General features: G+C 47.1%; 1 protein-coding gene, 1 non-coding gene and 1 pseudogene across 3 annotated transcripts; 2 read left to right on the forward strand and 1 right to left on the reverse strand.

Moving 5' to 3' along the window:
• The first annotated feature begins 419 nt into the window (after window positions 1–419).
• Window positions 420–2757, forward strand: LOC100282754 (uncharacterized). Of its 2 annotated transcripts, NM_001155660.2 has the most exons (3): window positions 420–939; window positions 1668–1725; window positions 1818–2757. In NM_001155660.2, exons 1-3 carry the CDS (start codon window positions 513–515, stop codon window positions 2332–2334), a joined length of 1002 nt encoding a protein of 333 aa, NP_001149132.1. In that variant the 5' UTR covers window positions 420–512; the 3' UTR covers window positions 2335–2757. The 2 variants fall into 2 exon arrangements, with proteins under 2 accessions (NP_001149132.1, NP_001399116.1); NM_001412187.1 differs by having other exon boundaries at window positions 1668–2757.
• Window positions 2758–12414: 9657 nt separating this feature from the next.
• Window positions 12415–12639, reverse strand: LOC111590776 (small nucleolar RNA U3). Its single transcript, XR_004855810.1, has one exon. It is a non-coding gene; the product is annotated as a small nucleolar RNA U3 (small nucleolar RNA).
• LOC111590777 (uncharacterized) lies at window positions 12602–12786 on the forward strand (annotated as a pseudogene).
• Window positions 12787–18491: the final 5705 nt, after the last annotated feature.

The following is an 18491-nucleotide window of genomic DNA, read 5'->3' on the forward strand; positions in this document are numbered from 1 at the left end:
GTTGTGAACTGCTGGTAGCGTAGCATAGTACTGAAATTTTAAATAACACGAAAAACTTTCATATACAACCTACGTTAATAATTAAGCTATTTGCTTTCTTGTGTGTGTAGTATAGTTATTAAATACCCAGCTATCCCCTTTCAGTTACCAGAAAGGTAATTACTGACAAGGAGTAGCAGGAAGAGATGAGCCAAGGGAACTCATGCATGAACCATGTATGTAGTGTGCTGAAACCACCAGCAATTTCCACTCACTCACTAAACTAGAAAACTAACACCATCGCCCATTTTTTTCTCAATAAGATCAAGTGGAAGCTTTCAAGCAGCTACCTTGAAGCCCATATGCTACCAAACCATGCCAGGACGTAACACCTTCTGAAGCTGGAAGCCTTTATAATAGACCCACAACCACACAATACCAAACCTCATTCCAAGCTCTCTTCATTGGTTCATAGCTAGCTAGTTCGCCTCCCAAAAACACCTGCCCTCGTGCGTGGCAGGAGCACGGGCACGATGATCAGCACAGCGCACAGCCGGCAGCAGCACCATGCCTTCGAGAAGAGCCCTGGCAACAGCCACATGAAGAGCATCGACAGGAAGCTGCAGCAGGCCATGAGCCAGGCGGCCAGCAAGTACATGCAGAGGATCTACCCTCTAGGCATGCAGAGGAGCAGCTCCAGCCTCACATTGTCGTCGCTCTCGCTGTCGCAGAACTCCAACGACTCCTCCATCAGCAGCTCCAACTCCAGCTGGGAGCCCAAGGTGCCGCTGCTCTACGGCGGCACCTTCAGCCCATGGGGCGACGTCATGGTGTCTCGGGAGATGAGGCGGGAGGACGATGACAAGGTCAGTGACCATGACGTCGAAGGAGGCGAGGAGGACTTGGACTGCAGTGAGCCGGGGAGCCTGCGTAGGTGCAGCTGGATCACCAAGAACAGTGGTAAGAAATTCAGTAGTGCTAGCTAACTTTGTTTATGTCAGTCCTTTTTTGTTTGTGATCTTAATTCATCTATTTAGTATTACCTCCGTTCTCGAATATTTGTCGCTCGCTAGTCCATTTTAAACTAAAACACAACAAATAAAAAAGAACGGATAGAGTACTTTATTTCACATGCACTACATTAGGATGGACAGTTTCTAATCCAAACCTATCATCTCATCCAGTTTGACAGAGCTGGGCTTTTGAGAACATCGGTTTCTTTGCACAGGAGATGTGCATATATTTTTTATTATCTAAAATTATGAAGATGCATATATACATTGTTATCTTAATAAAAGGAGATGTATGTATGCCCTCGGCTAACTGAATGATGCAAAAGAAAGTAAATTTCACCAACCAATGACTATATAAAGATTGTTCCCACCTTTTTAAAAAAAGGAAAAAAAACAAAAGAGAGAGAGGCAGAGAGTTTGGATAGACAAACCTTGTTGACATCAGACAGCAGACAGCCCTGTTGACATCGCTGACTTGGTGCTCTGATTTGACTGGCCAAACCTGAGTGCTGGTGAGATGGAGAGTACTACCAGCGTTCAGTTGACAAATTCATCAGAAAGGGACTTGTTGGGTGAAGTTTGTTAAGCAAACTAGACTTAAACTAGGGACCAAACCCAAAAAAAAAGAAGCGAAAACTGACTGACAGGAAAACTAAACGCATTCGTGTTGTGCAGACGAGGCGTACGTCCAGTTCCACGACGAGTGCTGGGGCGTCCCTGTGTACAGCGACAAGTATTTGATTTCGCCACCACATTTGCTTCTCCCTGATGAACGAATTTGTGAACTAATAACTTGAAACTAAGCTTCATGCTGTACGCACGCAGCCGGCTGTTCGAGCTTCTGTCGCTGTCAGGGATGCTGATCGACCACAACTGGACGGAGATACTGAAGCGGCGGGACATGTACAGGGAGGCGTTCGCCGACTTCGACCCCAGCGCGGTGGCGCGGATGGAGGAGGAGGACGTGGCGGAGATCAGCGGCGACAGGGAGCTGAGGATCGCCGAGTGCAGGGTCCGGTGCATCGTGGAGAACGCCAGGTGCATCCAGAGGGTGGCCAGGGAGTTCGGCTCCTTCAGCGGCTACATGTGGGGCCACGTGAACCACCGGCCGGTGGTGGGCAAGTACCGCCACCACAAGTACATCCCGTTCCGGACGCCCAAGTCGGAGGCGGTGAGCAAGGACCTCGTCCGCCGGGGCTTCCGCCTCGTCGGCCCCGTCATCGTCTACTCTTTCATGCAGGCCGCCGGCATGGCCATCGACCACCTCGTCGACTGCTTCCGCTTCCACGACTGCGTCCGCCTCGCCGAGCGCTCCTGGGGCATCACCAACGTCGCCGCGTAGGCGTAGCCAGCCGGCCCCTCAATATCTGTGCATGCATGCCTCTCCAAGTTTTTCACACCTTCTTCTTGGTGTTGTTATTGTTTTTTTGTTTGGAGATCGGAATTGTGTGTGAAATTACGTAGAGTATGTACTCTACTAAGTTATGATGTAATACTTCTATTAACTCTTTGCCAATGAAAAGTAGTACTGAACTAATAGGACTGCATGCAAGTGGCTTCGGCCTTCTGCAACAGCAGCAAGCCGCTTCTTTTTTTTTCCATATTAAAAAAGGGGAAATTAAATCTGCACTATTAAAAGGTTTGAAATTTAGATCTTATTTGAGACTGCTCCAGCTCCAGAAATGTTCGGTGGGATTGTGTGTGAAATTGTATAGAGTTTGTATGGTAAGTTATGATGTAAATGTAATACTTCTATTAACTCTTTGCCAATAAAAAAGTAGTACTGAACTAGTTAGACTGCAGGTTTCTGCAACAGCAGTAAGTCGTTTTTCTTTTGCCATGTAAAAAAGGGGGAAATTAGATCTGTACTATTACAATATTTGAATTTCAGTCTATATTTAATACTGGACCAGCTCTAGAAAATTTGGTGGAATTGTGTGTGAAGTTGTGTAGAGACTTCTATTAGCTCTTTGCCAATGAAAAAGTAGGACTTCATGCAACTGCCTTCAGGCTTCTGCAACAGCAGCAAGTCCTTCTTTTGCCATAATTAGAAATATGTCACTCTAGTTTTGAGAAGTTAAAAAGTAGCTCATTTTTATGCCAATGAAAAGTAGTACTGAACTAAGTTATGATGTAATACTTCTATTAACTCTTTGCCAATGAAAAGTAGTACTGAACTAATAGGACTGCATGCAAGTGGCTTCAGCCTTCTGCAACAGCAGTAAAGTCGTTTTTTTTTGCCATATTAAAGAAGGGGAAATTAAATCTGCACTGTTAAAAAGTTTGAAATTTAGTCCTTATCTAGGACTCCTCCAGCTCCAGAATGTTCGGTGGAATTGTGTGTGAAATTGTATAGAGTTTATAAGGTAAGTTATGACGTAATTTTTCTATATATTAAAGCCGGAAGCAATGCTGCTCTCCTATGCTTCCACGTCATCTCTAAAATTTTTAGCCGTTCGATTATATTTTAGCGGTGCTCCCTCCACGTATCAGATAAGCGGTGTCCAGAAAAGGTGAAAGGTCTCGGTGAATGACTCCTCGAATAGCTGCGATGGTTCGCGATAGCAAGCAGATAGGCGATGGGTAAAAGTGAAGACAGAGAGAGCAGTGCGCGCCGGTGAGGATGGTCAGCGCTCCATGTCCACTCCTCCCACTGCCCCAATAGCCACGCCGCCGCGCACCGCCGACTGGTGCTGCGTCGCGACGTCTTTCCTTGCTCTCATACTACTGGACTCGAATCTGGCTCCGAGCTCCCCCCACCGCACGGGCTCCGGCGCTCCTGGCCGCCACTGGTTCGCGTCGCGTCTGCAGTTCGCACCACCGCATGGCCCGCGCCCGCATCCGCACCGGCACGGTGGAGTCGGCGTCGAGCCGCAGACTGAAGCTCTCTGCGCAGGTGTCTGGGCAGGCGTTCACCGGACTAAGCGTTGCATAGTACATTTGTTTAGCGAACTGTAATGTTCAGATGCACTTGCGCTCATCTGACAAATTCTGCATTCTGTATGCTCTTCAAGATTCCTCTAAAAAATTCCCCATGTACTATTTCACCTGCCACCTAAAAAGAAACTGCCACTTCAGATAATCAGGCTTCACTAGGTATTTAACTTAGAGTTTTACAATGTCTTGAATAGTTAATAGTACTACTGAAATTTACTCATAATAGTTAATAGTATTTTGAAATATGTTCCTTTATTTTTATCGTCCAATATACAGTGCATACTTGATACCTTCCATGTGAAATAAACCAATGTACTCATGTACATTATGCATATGAAGTTCCTTTTTTGTCTCATTGGAACGTTAGTTCATTAAAAATTAAGATAAGAACACCATAACGAATGTGCTATGTTTTATCATGTTTAATGGTACATAGGTGCCATTTCTAAACATTTCTTTATTTGATGGTATGATGTACAAACACTTTTGATTATGTGTTGCACACCGGTACTTGCCACAATTTATTATCTTATTTTGAATTTTTGCATCCAGTTTTGGTCAGATAAAAAACTGAGACAATATCGTTTTTTATAGGGATGTCCCTTTCTTTCCCCAAGAATAAATGGATTTTATCCAATATATTTGCTGGAAAACCAAGTTTTTCTCTCTTTGGGAAGTATCGATCACATCCAGGTTGTTCCACCGAAGCTAGCAACAGTCGACAGTCCATCATTGATGATCATCCTTCACAGGGACAAAGGTCTTGAAGTAAAGCATCCTCAAAGGAGAATGAAGTTCCATTTTCAGACATTTGTTTCATTCAGTGATGCCCACAGGTATGATGTATCATTCCTTTACCCCTCTTTTTCATTCCATGCTGATGTGAATATTCCAGACATATAAAACCCTACTATCTATATATCGTGTGCTCAGGCTCTCTAAATAGCTTCCCTCTACCATTGCTTGCGCTTCCTAGCCCCTGTGACCTGTGCCCTGGATGATGCGGCGATGCAACCTCCATTCAGACATAGCATCTAGATTATTACATAAATATGAATTAATTCTCTAAAGGAACGAGTTATTATATTGTCATATCCTATTGTCGCGTGTGTACAATATTTTATTTTTGCCATACTATTATACCTTTTCTATACTATATTATATCTTTATTCTAATGAATAAGGTATCTTCATATCTATATGGATACACATAAGACATAGATGAGGACAAAGAAAGCATTAGTGTTATTTGTGATGTTGTCGATATCATGTTAAGTAATTGTACTCTCATTTTATTTATTGAAATGTCAGCGAGAACAGTTGACAATCACTAACTAGATAGACACTCTAACCATCATTGTATATTTGTAATTTGCTCTATAGAAATAATTATGTTTTGCTCATCTAGATACATACCAATTGAAACTTGATATAGATTGAGGCAGGAAAAGAAATCGGACTCTAACCTAAGAAGATGAACTTTGTTAGAGTTGTGCCCTAAGATAAAGAATTAGATTTTTTATTATTGCACCCCTTTTTGATTTTCAATGATACAATTACGATTTGAAAAGAATAATATTATGCCTTTTAGATTATACATGCACCACAGATGATCTTGATATTATTTTATACATGAAAGGGTTACATTCTCAAGCATAATCTTGCGATATGTTACACATCTACACATGTACAATTTTTTATTGAACATATGCTGATCCGGGTTAATTCTCATCTTACCATGATGTCATAGTACCATCTTTCTGTTTGTTTAATCAAGTAATAAACCCCCTCTTTTCTATGCCTATAACTATTTGAGATACAATTTTTTCTTTCTTTTCAATTGAACTGAATTAACATGAATGATTTTATTTCCTGTATCCACATGATGTAGAATGCAATATGTTTAATTTAAGTTTGTCCTTAGCTTAATGACATGCAGTTTTATTCTCAACAAGGATACATTATTCAGACATGTCACCACATTACACAGCTCTTTCAAACATTTCCATCTTTCTTAAGCAATGTGGACCCTCTTTTCTGTAGTTACATTTTTAGAGATAACGGTGCCACTTTGTTTGCTTTCTTAATATTTTGATAATCATAGCGCTATGAATTATGATAGATCTTTGGTTTCTAAATTTGTGAACAGATTAGCTCTCACCCTTGATCATGTCTACAGATATATACCTAACAAAACTTAACAATATTACATTAGGAAATTATTAACAATTGTGATGTTCACGTAGGCCATTTGTTAAATAGCATTAGATAAAATAATATAGAGTATTCTGGTATCTGTAGCTGAGTATGTGCTGATGTTGTGTTTTCTGTGTTGTGTAGAGTATACCACGATTAGGTAGATTATGTTATTTATTAGGATTTGCACAACAAACTTAAAACTTTTGATCGAAACTGGTGTCCAATAATCTGTCTGTCTACCTGACATTGTAGTTGAAGTTAGTTTGCAACTCAGTGTTGGAACTTGCTCTCCTGGGCAAGTTGATCCAACGGGGGAGTGAAAGCAACGTAAACAAGGTTTCAACTTGGGATGGCAATAGCTCTGTTCATCTAGCCTCTCAAGGGCACTGTGCGGGGGTATTTATAGGTGCCTGAGTGCCCAGCATCTTGAGTTAAGGACGCATGTGCCCTCAGGCGCCCAGATTATCCCTGGAATATTACCATAAAGCAGGGTTACAGAGTGTAATTACAGGGAAGCCTTTACAAATTAGGCTCGTAATGCGTAGCGGCCACGCAGGGCCTGTTACAATGGGCCGGTTCATGCGTGGGCCTCCATGTTAGACGAGGCCGCGTGATGGGACGACCTCGTCATAGGCCTTCGTCCTACGACGCGTGGGACGAAGGGTAAAGTCTGTCAGTCGTCTTGTCTCCGTTGGTGCAGCGAGTCTGGCGAAGGCATCGAGCGAAGGGTGGCGTCTTCACCTTCGCCTCAACATTTGCCCTCCGAGGGACCAGTTCGACTAAGTCATCTGGTGCCGAAGGCGCCGCTAGATGGTGGAGACGCTGCCCTCGCTCGAAGTGGTTCCGCGGGGGTTTCTGACATGACCGTTGATTGACGTCGTACTGTTGGATTGCGGGTTTCTCGAAGCGTCGCGCCCTGTGTATAAAAAGGGGGTGGGGGCGGCGCGGATTGAAATTTACCTTTCTGCGCGCCGCGAAAACCCTAACCTCCCTTTTTCAAACTGCTCGCTTGCTCGTCTGCCCTCCTTGCTCCTGTTCGTCGGAGAACTGGCCCGCGTGAAGCAGACCGCGCGCCGCCGTCGACGGTACGTAGCCATGTCGTCTTCCTCCTCGTCTGCTGCGACCACGCCGATGGCCGAGGCGTCTTCCGAAGATCTCTCGGGCACTATGGCGGCGACGGAATTACGACCGGGTGATACGGTGGAATTCAGTGTTTCGCGGATGTCGTTGGTCCGCGTGCAAGATATGCAACAGTTGGGGTATTTTGGCGGTGGGGTTGGGCGAGTCCCGGGGGCAGAGGAGGTTCCCGAGCCCGAGGGCGAATTGGTTGTTTTTGAGGCATTTTTCATCGCCGGACTTCGTCTGCCTGCGCATCGTTTTGTGTCGGAGGTTTTGCAGAAGTTCAAAGTCCAGGTTCATCAGCTGACACCGAACGTCGTGGTGGCGTTGGCGAAGTATGTCTGGGCAACGATGTCGTATGGTGGTCAGCCTTCGGTGGAAGTCTTCGCCAAGCAATATTGTCTGCACTGGCAGAAGAGAAAAATTGGACATAAGATTGCGCAATTCGGATCATGCACTTTCACGCCGAAGTCCGGGAAGACTTCGATGGAAGTTGTGGAGTTGGTCCCCTGTGCCCGAAATAAGTGGGGCAACTGGTGGGACTACTGGTTCTATGTTTCAGAGGCTGAAGTCGAAGATCACCCAGGGCTCCCTGCTGCCATTATGTGCTCTCATTATTATGTGGCTTACCCGCCATTTGAAGTGGCGGAGGATGATGAGAATGAAAGGGCCCTTCGGATCGCTGCTCGTACGAGTAGTGGGCGTGATCTAGTTGAGGAATTCATAGGGTATGGGGTGTGGCCCTTGGCGCATGGATGGGCGCTGGGCGAAGTATGCCCTCGCGAAATGCTCTCCCTGGGTGGGAGGAATGTGCGAAGTCCGCTTTTTGCTTTGGATGTGCGAGGGCGGGATCCTGCCGCGGTTGTGCGTGAGGCGGAGGATGGTCGTCTTCGTGTGGACAGGACTGGCAAGCGGGAATTGTTGTCCTCGCCGGCTGGGGCGAGTGTAGGTGAGGGGGAATTGCGAAGTCTTTTTGAGGGTGAGGAGCTGAGGATAATGTTGTTTAGCTATAGGGAGATGGGTATTATCCCGAAGGTTGAACCAATGTAAGGTGTGATGCCCTCACTGTACGTATGTAACTATAATCTGTATGAAGAGGTTGTATGCCTTCGCTGATCCGGTCGTGCCCGTAGGGGACTTGTGCACTAGGTCTAGCGCGTTTATTATGTCGGTCCGGCGGCACCTGTAGTCGGTCGTTGCACGGGTAGTCTTTTGAGAGAGACTTCGATGTTGCGCGCTTGTTGTGCTAGTCCGGTTGCACCCTTAGGCGACTTTCGCACGGATAGTCTTTTGAGGGAGACTTCGATTTTGCGTACTTTGTTGTGCTAGTCCGGCTGCACCCTTAGGCGACTTTTGCACGGATAGTCTTTGGAGGAAGACTTCGGTTTTTGCGCACTTGTTGTGCTAGTCCGGCTGCACCCTTAGGCGACTTTTGCACGGATAGTCTTTTGGGGAAGACTGTTTTTTGCGCACTTGTTGTGCTAGTCCGGCTGCACCCTTAGGCGACTTTTGCGCGGAGTGTCGCACGCGAGGGTAGCCAGCGCTGCCCCTCGCGGTGACTTCGAGTTTGTCGAATGCCGAAGATCGTCGATGCGGTCTTTTTTCGACGTTGTAATTTTTTTTGTGGGGGATTTTTTGCGTGTATATTACATGGCTCCGCCTCATTAAAAACCTCACCCCCCGGGAGGAAAAGAGTGCGGGCCCGAATAAAGCTGTTTTGCGAATTACAAGGGCGAGCTGGCCCTGAGGAGTCAAACAAAAAAATTGCGGAGATTGTCAATGTTCCAAGAATGCTCTAAGTCTTCACCGGATGGCGTTGCGAGCCTGTACGCGCTGGGGGACGCCTTCGTCTTGACGATGAAAGGGCCCTCCCACTTTGGCTCTAGCTTGCCCCGGGCCTCTGTCCGAGCTGTCCGGACGAGTACGAGGTCTCCTTCGTTGAATTCCCTCAGGATGACTGTGTGGTCGCGCCATGCTTTTGTTTGAGCTTGGTATTTGTTTAGAGCCTGTAGGGCGAAGACGCGGTCTCCGTCGATGAGGTCCTTCGAAGTAGGCTCGTCTACGTCGGGGATGGCTGACGTGACTGTCCGTGGTGACCCATGTTTTATTTCTTGCGGGGTCATGGCCTCCGATCCATATATAAGGCGAAAAGGGGTGAACCCAGTCGCCCTGCACTCAGTCGTGTTCAGCGCCCAGACCGCTTTAGGTAGCAGGTCGGCCCATTTGCCTTTTTTGTCGTCGAGGAGCATTTTCTTGACGGCTGTGAAAATTTTACCATTGGCGTGCTCCATGACTCCGTTGGATTGCGGGTGGTACACTGAGGCGAAGGCAAGCTTGGTGCCAATGGAGAAGCAGAAATCCTTGAAGTCTTGACTGTCAAATTGCTTGCCATTATCAACTGTGAGCTCGGATGGGACTCCGAAGCGGCAAACAATGTTTTGCCAGAATGATTTCTGGGCAGTCTTCGATGTTATAGTGGATACAGCCCTCGCCTCGATCCACTTGGTAAAATACTCGACGACGACGAAGGTGAACTTGAGGTTCCCATGGGTCGTGGGTAGGGGCCCGACAATGTCCAGGCCCCAGCGCTGGAGGGGCCACGTGTGGGTGATTAGCTTTGTGAATTGCGAAGGGCTTCCCGAGCGTGGAGAATATTTCTGGCAGGCTTCGCAGGACCTTGTGACCCGATTTGCAGCGCAGATCATGGCGGGCCAGTAGAAACCTTGACGGATCACCTTTGCGGCTAGGGCCCTGGGCCCTGCGTGAGAGCCGCAAGTCTCGTTGTGCACTTCGCGCAGAATTTGGACGCCTTCGGTCTCGATGACACATTTAAGCATGGGTTGACTGACCCCCTTCTTGTAAAGCTGGCCTTCGATTAGTGCGAAGTCCCGGCTTCGATGTTTGAGGCGCTTGGCCTCATTGATATCGGTTGGATGATAGTAGCCCTGCAGGAACAGGGTTATTGGTGCCCGCCAGTCTTCAGTCATGATGAGGTTGACTATGCGGTGGCCTTCGCTGTCATTGGTTATTTGGAGCCCCTCTGGGCTGTGGACGGCTGGCGTGTCGATGACATGGTAGAATACGTCGGAGGGCAGGGCCTCGCCTCTGGCGGCTGCCTTGGCCAATGCGTCGGCCTCCTCATTTTTGGCGCGGTCCACATGCTGCAAGGTAAAACCTTTGAATTGCCTTTTGAGACTGCGGATAGCTGCGAGGTACTGCATAAGTGCGGGGTCCTTCGCTGCGTAGTCCTTCTCGACTTGGTCGGCGACTACCTTGGAGTCTGTTCTGATGATGCAGGTGGTGACGCCAAGCGCTCTTAGCTTGCGAAGGCTGAGTATGACAGCTTCATATTCTGCTATATTGTTGGTGCATCTGTCAGACTCCAAAGCAAAGCTGAGGCGTGCTGCGTATATGTGCTTGACCCCTGTGGGTGAAGTAATGACTGTAGCGGCGCCTGCCCCCGCATGGCACCATGCGCCGTCGCAATGGATTGCCCATACCCTCTCTGCGGATGTGTCCGGCTGTGTTATTGGCCCAGTCCAGTCGACGACGAAGTCTGCCAGGACTTGTGACTTGATGACTGTCCTGGGTTCGAATGTGATGTGGTAGCCGGAGAGTTCAGCCGCCCATTTGGCAATCCGGACTGATGCCTCCGGGTTTCTAAACAATTCGCCGAGTCCTCTATCTGAGGTGACCCGGACCTTGAACGCTTCAAAATAATGGCGCAATTTGCGCGAAGCCATAACAACTGCATAGGCGATTTTTTCTAGTTCCGTCATATTGCATTTTGATGTCGTGAGTACTTCGGAGACGTAATAAACTGGACATTGCCTGAACGAGCCCTCTCTGTTCTGCTCTTGAACCAGTGCTGCGCTGACCGCATGCGGCGAAGCTGCGATGTAGAGCAACAGTGGGAGCGAGGGGTCTGGGCTTGTAAGAATCGCCAATTCTGACAGGTACTGCTTCAATGAGGCGAAGGCCGCCGCCTGCTCTGGTCCCCATGCGAAGTCTTTTGCGCCGCGGAGTGTTTTGAGGAAAGGGAGACTTCGCTCTGCGGATTTGGAGATGAATCTGTTGAGGGTGGCCAATCTGCCTGTCAGTCGTTGGACGTCTCTGGCTGACTGCGGGGGCGTCATGTTGATGATGGCCTGAATTTTGGTTGGATTGGCTTCGATCCCGCGGTGCGACACCAGGTAGCCCAATATTTTCCCCTGGCGCACGCCGAAGACGCACTTTTCGGGGTTTAGGCGAAGTCGTGCGTCCCGCATTTTCGCAAATGTTTCGGCGAGGTCAGCCAGATGGTCTTCCTTGCTTCCGCTGGCGACGACGATGTCGTCCACATACGTAAATATGTTTCTGCCGACTTGGCCCTCGAGCACCATTTTGGTGAGCCAAGAGAAAGTGGACCCGACATTCTTAAGTCCCTCCGGCATTCTGATGAAGCAATACGTGCCGAAGGGTGTTATGAAACTAGTGCTTGCCTTGTCCTCCTCCTTCATATATATTTGATGGTAGCCGGAGAAGCAATCAAGGAGTGACATGACTTCGCACCCGGCCGCGCTATCGACAATTTTGTCGATCCGAGGCAGCGGGAAGTTGTCCTTGGGGCAAGCCTTGTTAAGACTGGTGAAATCGATGCACATCCGCCATTTGACGCTCTTCTTTTGCACCATCACTACGTTGGCGAGCCATGTAGGGTAGGCAATTGGCTCGATAAATTTGGCCTCAAGCAGGCGATGTACCTCGGCCTTGGCGGCTTCTGTCTTCTCGTCAGACATCTTACGCAGCCGCTGCTTCTTCGGCCTCACCGAAGGGTCGATTCCTAAGCTGTGCTCGATGATGGAGCGACTGACTCCGACCAGGTCGAGGGCGGACCAGGCGAAGACGTCTTTATTCTTGGACAGACAGCAGAGGAGTCTCTCCTCGTCATGCGAAGTGAGGTCTTCGCTGATGGTAACCGTCTGCTTGGGCGTTGCTTGGTCGAGGGGAACAGTCTTGGTCGCGTCGTTGCTCTGCAGCTATGCTTTGTCATGTTCTTTGGCGGTTGGGCTGGCAGACTCGGGGACCTCGCGTGAGTCATGTTGGCTAGAGGGTGGAAGGCTAGGCATTCTGCTCAATAGATCCAAGGCTCTTAACCTTGTGGTCGTGGGTTCGAGCCCCACGGTGGGCGCCAAATGTTAGACAACCTGTAGGCCATCCCAGCCAGGCTAGCCTGAGCAAGGAACGATCCTGTACAGCACCCAGAGTAAGCAGTATAACTGAACTCCTAGCCGTTAATCACGCTCTGGCCCACAGGTCATGCCTCATCAACCAGGCTTAAGTGCTTGCCTCCTTATTAATCAAGGATGCAACGGTACGACCTTACTTGAACAGGATCTGTTCTATAGGATCGTACCATTGCATCCTTGATTAATAAGGAGGCAAGCACTTAAGCCTGGTTGATGAGGCATGATCTGTGTTGTGAAAGGGAATTAGGCTTACACCTATTTCCTAATTTATTTTGGTGGTTGAATTGCCCAACACAAATAATTGGACTAACTAATTTGCTCTAGTCTATAAGTTCTACAGGTGCCAAAGGTTCACAATAAGCCAATAAAAAGACCAAGAAAAGGGTTCAAACGAAGAGAGCAAGGGACAACCGAAGTGTGCCCTGGTCTGGCGCATCGGACTGTCCGGTGTGCCACCGTACAGTGTCCGGTGCACCAGGGAACTCGACGCCCAACTCTTCACCTTCGGGAATTTTCAGAGGGCTCCGCTATAATTCACCGGACTGTCCGGTGCCCCAAGGAAGAGCAACTCTGAACTCACCAGCTTCGGGAATCCGCTCCACTATAATTCACCGGACATGTTCGGTGCACACCGGACTGTCCGGAGCTAGCGGAGCAACGGCTACTTCGCGCGCAACGGTCGACTGCAACGCATTAAATGCGCGCCTGCGTGCGCAGAGGACAGAGCACGCGCGGGTGGCACACCGGACAGCCTACAGGGCCTGTCCGGTGCACCACCGGACAGCCAGGCAGGCCCACAAGACAGAGCTCCAACGGTCGGAACCCAACGGCCAGGTGACGTGGCTGGCGCACCGGACAGTGTCCGGTGGCGCACCGAACTGTCCGGTGCGCCATGCGACAGCAGCCTTCACCAAACGGCTAGTTTGGTGGTTGGGGTTATAAATACCCCCAACCACCCCACATTCAAGTCATCCAAGTTTTCCACCTTCCAACTACTTACAAGAGCTCTAGGATTCAACTCTAGACACACCCAAGTGATCAAATCCTCTCCCAATTCCGCACAAAGCTTTAGTGATTAGTGAGAGAGATTTGCTTGTGTTCTTTTGAGCTCTTGCGCCTGGATTGCTTCTTTCTTTCATTCTTTCTTGCGAACAACTCAATTGTAACCGAGGTAAGAGACACCAATTGTGTGGTGGTCTTTGCGGGGAAGTTTGTTACCGTTTGATTGAGAAGAAGAAGCTCACTCGGTCCGAGGGTCCGTTTGAGAGAGGGAAAGGGTTGAAAGAGACCCGGTCTTTGTGACCACCTCAACGGGGAGTAGGTTTGCAAGAACCGAACCTCGGTAAAACAAATCCTCGTGTCACACTCTTTATTTGCTCGCGATTTGTTTTGCGCCCTCTCTCTCGGACTCGTTTCTATTTCTAACGCTAACTCGGCTTGTAGTTGTGATTAAGTTTGTAAATTTCAGATTCCCCCTATTCACCCCCCCCCCCTCTAGGCGACTTTCAATTGGTATCAGAGCCCGGTGCTTCATTAGAGCCTAACCGCTCGAAGTGATGTTGGGAGATCACGCCAAGAAGGAAATGGTGACCGTGAGAAGCCCTCTACAAGCCACGGGAAGGCTCCATCGGGAGAGTCCTACAACAAAGGGAAGGGGAAGGAAAAGGAATCCCCTTCACACAAGTCGCGTCGGAGCGGTGACAAGAAGAAGATGAGGAAGGTGGTCTACTACGAGACCGACACCTCATCGCCATCCACCTCCGGCTCCGACACGCCGTCCGTCACTTCTAAGCGCCATGAGCGCAAGAAGTTTAGTAAGATCCCCTTACGCTATCCTCGCATTCCTAAACATACGCCTTTACTTTCCGTCCCATTAGGCAAACCACCAACGTTTGATGGTGAAGATTATGCTAGGTGGAGTGATTTGATGCGATTTCATCTAACCTCACTCCACAAAAGTATATGGGATGTTGTTGAGTTTGGTGTACAGGTACCATCCGTAGGGGATGAAGATTATGATGAGGACGAAGTGGCCCAAATCCAACACTTCAACTCCCAAGCCTCAACTATACTCCTCGCCTCTCTAAGTCGAGAGGAATATAATAAGGTGCAAGGGTTGAAAATGCTAAGGAGATTTGGGACACGCTAAAGACTGCACACGAAGGAGACGAGGTGACCAAAATCACCAAGTGGGAAACGATCGAGGGGGAGCTCGGTCTCTTTCGACTTCGCCAAGGGGAGGAGCCACAAGACATGTACAACCGGCTCAAAACCTTGGTGAACCAAGTGCACAACCTCGGGAGCAAGAAATGGGATGACCATGAAATGGGATGACCATGAAATGGTCAAGGTTATTCTAAGATCCCTCATTTTTCTTAACCCTACGCAAGTTCAATTAATTCGAGGAAATCCTAGATATACACTAATGTCTCCCGAGGAGGTAATTGGGAATTTTGTGAGCTTTGAATTGATGATCATAGGCTCAAAGAAAATCAACGAGATTGATGGCCCCTCCACGTCCGAAGCACAACCGGTTGCATTCAAGGCGACAGAGGAGAAGAAGGAGGAGTCTACATCAAGTAGACAACCAATCAACGCCTCAAAGCTCGACAATGAGAAGATGGCGCTCGTCATCAAGAGCTTCCGCCAAATCCTCAAGCAAAGGAGGGGGAAGAACTACAAATCCCGCTCCAAGAAAGTTTGCTACAAGTGTGGTAAACCCGGTCACTTTATAGCAAAATGTCTTATTTCTAGTGACAGTGACAGGGGCGACGACAAGAAGGGAAGAAGAAAGGAGAAGAAGAGATACTACAAGAAGAAGGGTGGCAATGCCCATGTATGCCGTGAATGGGACTCGGACGAGAGTTCCTCCGACTCTTCCTCCGACGAGGACGCCGCCAACATCGCCATCACCAAGGGTCTTCTCTTCCCCAACATCGGCCACAAGTGCCTCATGGCAAAGGACGGCAAAAGGAAGAAGGTAAAATCAAGATCCTCCACCAAATATGAAACCTCTAGCGATGAGGATAATGCTAGTAATGAGGAGGATAACTTGCGCATTCTTTTTGCCAACCTATACATGCAATAAAAGGAAAAATTAAATGAATTGATTAGTGCTATTCATGAGAAGGATGATCTCTTGGACATCCAAGAGGACTTCCTTATTAAAGAAAATAAGAAGCATGTTAAGGTTAAGAATGCTTACGCTCTAGAAGTAGAAAAATGTGAAAAACTATCTAGTGAGCTAAGCACTTGCCATGAAACTATTAACAACCTTAGAAATGAGAATGCTAGTTTAATTGCTAAGGTTGATTCAAATGATTGTGATGTTTCAATTCCCAATCTTAGAAATGATAATGTTGATTTGCTTGCTAAGATTGAAGAATTAAACATTTCTCTTGCTAGCCTTAGGATTGAAAATGAAAAATTGCTTGCTAAGGCTAAAGAACTAGATGTTTGCAATGTTACAATTTCCGATCTTAGAGATAACAATGATATTTTACGTGCTAAGATCGTTGAACTTAATTCTTGCAAAACCTCTACATCCACCACTGAGCATGTCACTATTTGCACGAGATGTAGAGATGTTAACATTGATGCTATTCATGATCATATGGCTTTAATTAAACAACAAAATGATCATATAGCAAAATTAGATGCTAAAATTGTCGAGCATGACTTAGAAAATGAAAAGTTTAAATTTGCTAGAAGCATGCTCTATAGTGGGAGACGCCCTGGCATCAAGGATGGCATTGGCTTCCAAAAGGGAGACAATGTCAAACTTAATGCCCCTCCTAAAAGATTGTCAAACTTTGTTAAGGGCAAGGCTCCCATGCCTCAGGATAACGAGGGTTACATTTTGTACCCTGCCGGTTATCCCGAGAGCAAAATTAGGAGAATTCACTCTAGGAAGTCTCACTCTGGCCCTAACCATGCTTTTATGTATAAGGGTGAGACATCTAGCTCTAGACAACCAACACATGCTAAGTTGCCTAAGAAGAAAACTCCTAGTGCATCAAATGACCATAGTATTTCATTTAAAACTTTTGATGCATCATATGTTTTAACTAACAAATCCGGCAAAGTAGTTGCAAAGTATGTTGGGGGCAAACACAAGGGATCAAAGACTTGTGTTTGGGTACCCAAAGTTCTTGTATCTAATGCCAAAGGACCCAAAACCATTTGGGTACCTAAAGTCAAGAACTAAACTTGTTTTGTAGGTTTATGCATCCGGGGGCTCAAGTTGGATCATCGATAGCGGGTGCACAAACCACATGACAGGGGAGAAGGAGATGTTCTCCTCCTACGAGAAAAACCAAGATTCCCAACGAGCAATCACATTCGGGGATGGAAATCAAGGTTTGGTCAAAGGATTGGGAAAAATTGCTATATCTCCTGACCATTCCATTTCCAATGTTTTTCTTGTAGATTCTTTAGATTACAATTTGCTTTCTGTTTCTCAATTATGCAAAATGGGCTACAACTGTCTTTTCACAGATATAGGTGTTACTGTCTTTAGAAGAAGTGATGATTCAATAGCATTTAAGGGAGTGTTAGAGGGTCAGCTATACTTAGTAGATTTTGATAGAGCTGAACTCGACACTTGCTTAATTGCTAAAACTAACATGGGCTGGCTCTGGCATCGCCGACTAGCACATGTTGGAATGAAGAATCTTCATAAGCTTCTAAAGGGAGAACACATTTTGGGACTAACAAATGTTCATTTTGAGAAAGACAGGGTTTGTAGCGCATGTCAGGCAGTGAAGCAAGTTGGTGCTCATCATCCACACAAGAACATCATGACGACTGACAGGCCACTCGAGCTCCTACACATGGACCTATTCGGCCCAATTGCTTACATAAGCATCGGCAGGAGTAAGTATTGTCTAGTTATTGTGGATGATTATTCTCGCTTCACTTGGGTGTTCTTTTTGCAGGAAAAATTTCATACCCAAGAGACCTTAAAGGGATTCTTGAGACGGGATCAAAATGAGTTCGGCTTAAGGATCAAGAAAATTAGAAGCGACAACGGGACGGAGTTCAAGAACTCACAAATCAAAGGCTTCCTTGAGGAGGAGGGCATCAAGCATGAGTTCTCTTCTCCCTACACGCCACAACAAAATGGTGTAGTAGAGAGGAAGAATAGAACTCTATTGGACATGGCAAGAACCATGCTTGATGAGTACAAGACTTCGGATCGGTTTTGGGCTGAGGCGGTCAACACCGCCTGCTACGCCATCAACCGGTTGTATCTACACTGAATCCTCAAGAAGATATCATATGAACTCCTAACCAGTAAAAATCCCAACATTTCATATTTTAGAGTCTTTGGTAGCAAATGCTTTATTCTTGTTAAAAGAGGTAGAAAATCTAAATTTGCTCCTAAGACTGTAGAAGGATTTTTACTAGGATATGATTCAAACACAAGGGCATATAGAGTCTTTAACAAGTCCTCTGGACAAGTTGAAGTTTCTTGTGACGTTGTGTTTGATGAGACTAACGGCTCTCAAGTAGAGCAAGTTGATCTTGATGAGATAGGTGATGATGAGGCTCCATGCATCGCGCTAAGGAACATGTCCATTGGGGATGTGTGTCCTAAGGAATCCGAAGAGCCTCCAAATACACAAGATCAACCATCCTCCTCCACGCAAGCATCTCCACCAACTCAAAATGAGGATAAGGCTCAAGTTGATGAAGGAGAAGATCAAGAAGATGAACCACCTCAAGATGACGGCAATGATCAAGGGGGAGATGCAAATGATCAAGACAAGGAGGATGAAGAACCAAGACCGCCACACCTAAGAGTCCACCAAGCAATCCAACGAGATCACCCCGTCGACACCATCCTCGGCGACATCCATAAGGGGGTAACCACTAGATCTCGTGTTGCACATTTTTGTGAGCATTACTCTTTTGTTTCCTCTATTGAGCCACATAGGGTAGAGGAAGCACTACAAGATTCGGATTGGGTAGTGGCGATGCAAGAGGAGCTCAACAACTTCACTAGAAATGAGGTT

This window comes from Zea mays, chromosome 1 (genome assembly GCF_902167145.1).
Source record: "Zea mays cultivar B73 chromosome 1, Zm-B73-REFERENCE-NAM-5.0, whole genome shotgun sequence".
NCBI lineage: Eukaryota > Viridiplantae > Streptophyta > Magnoliopsida > Poales > Poaceae > Zea > Zea mays.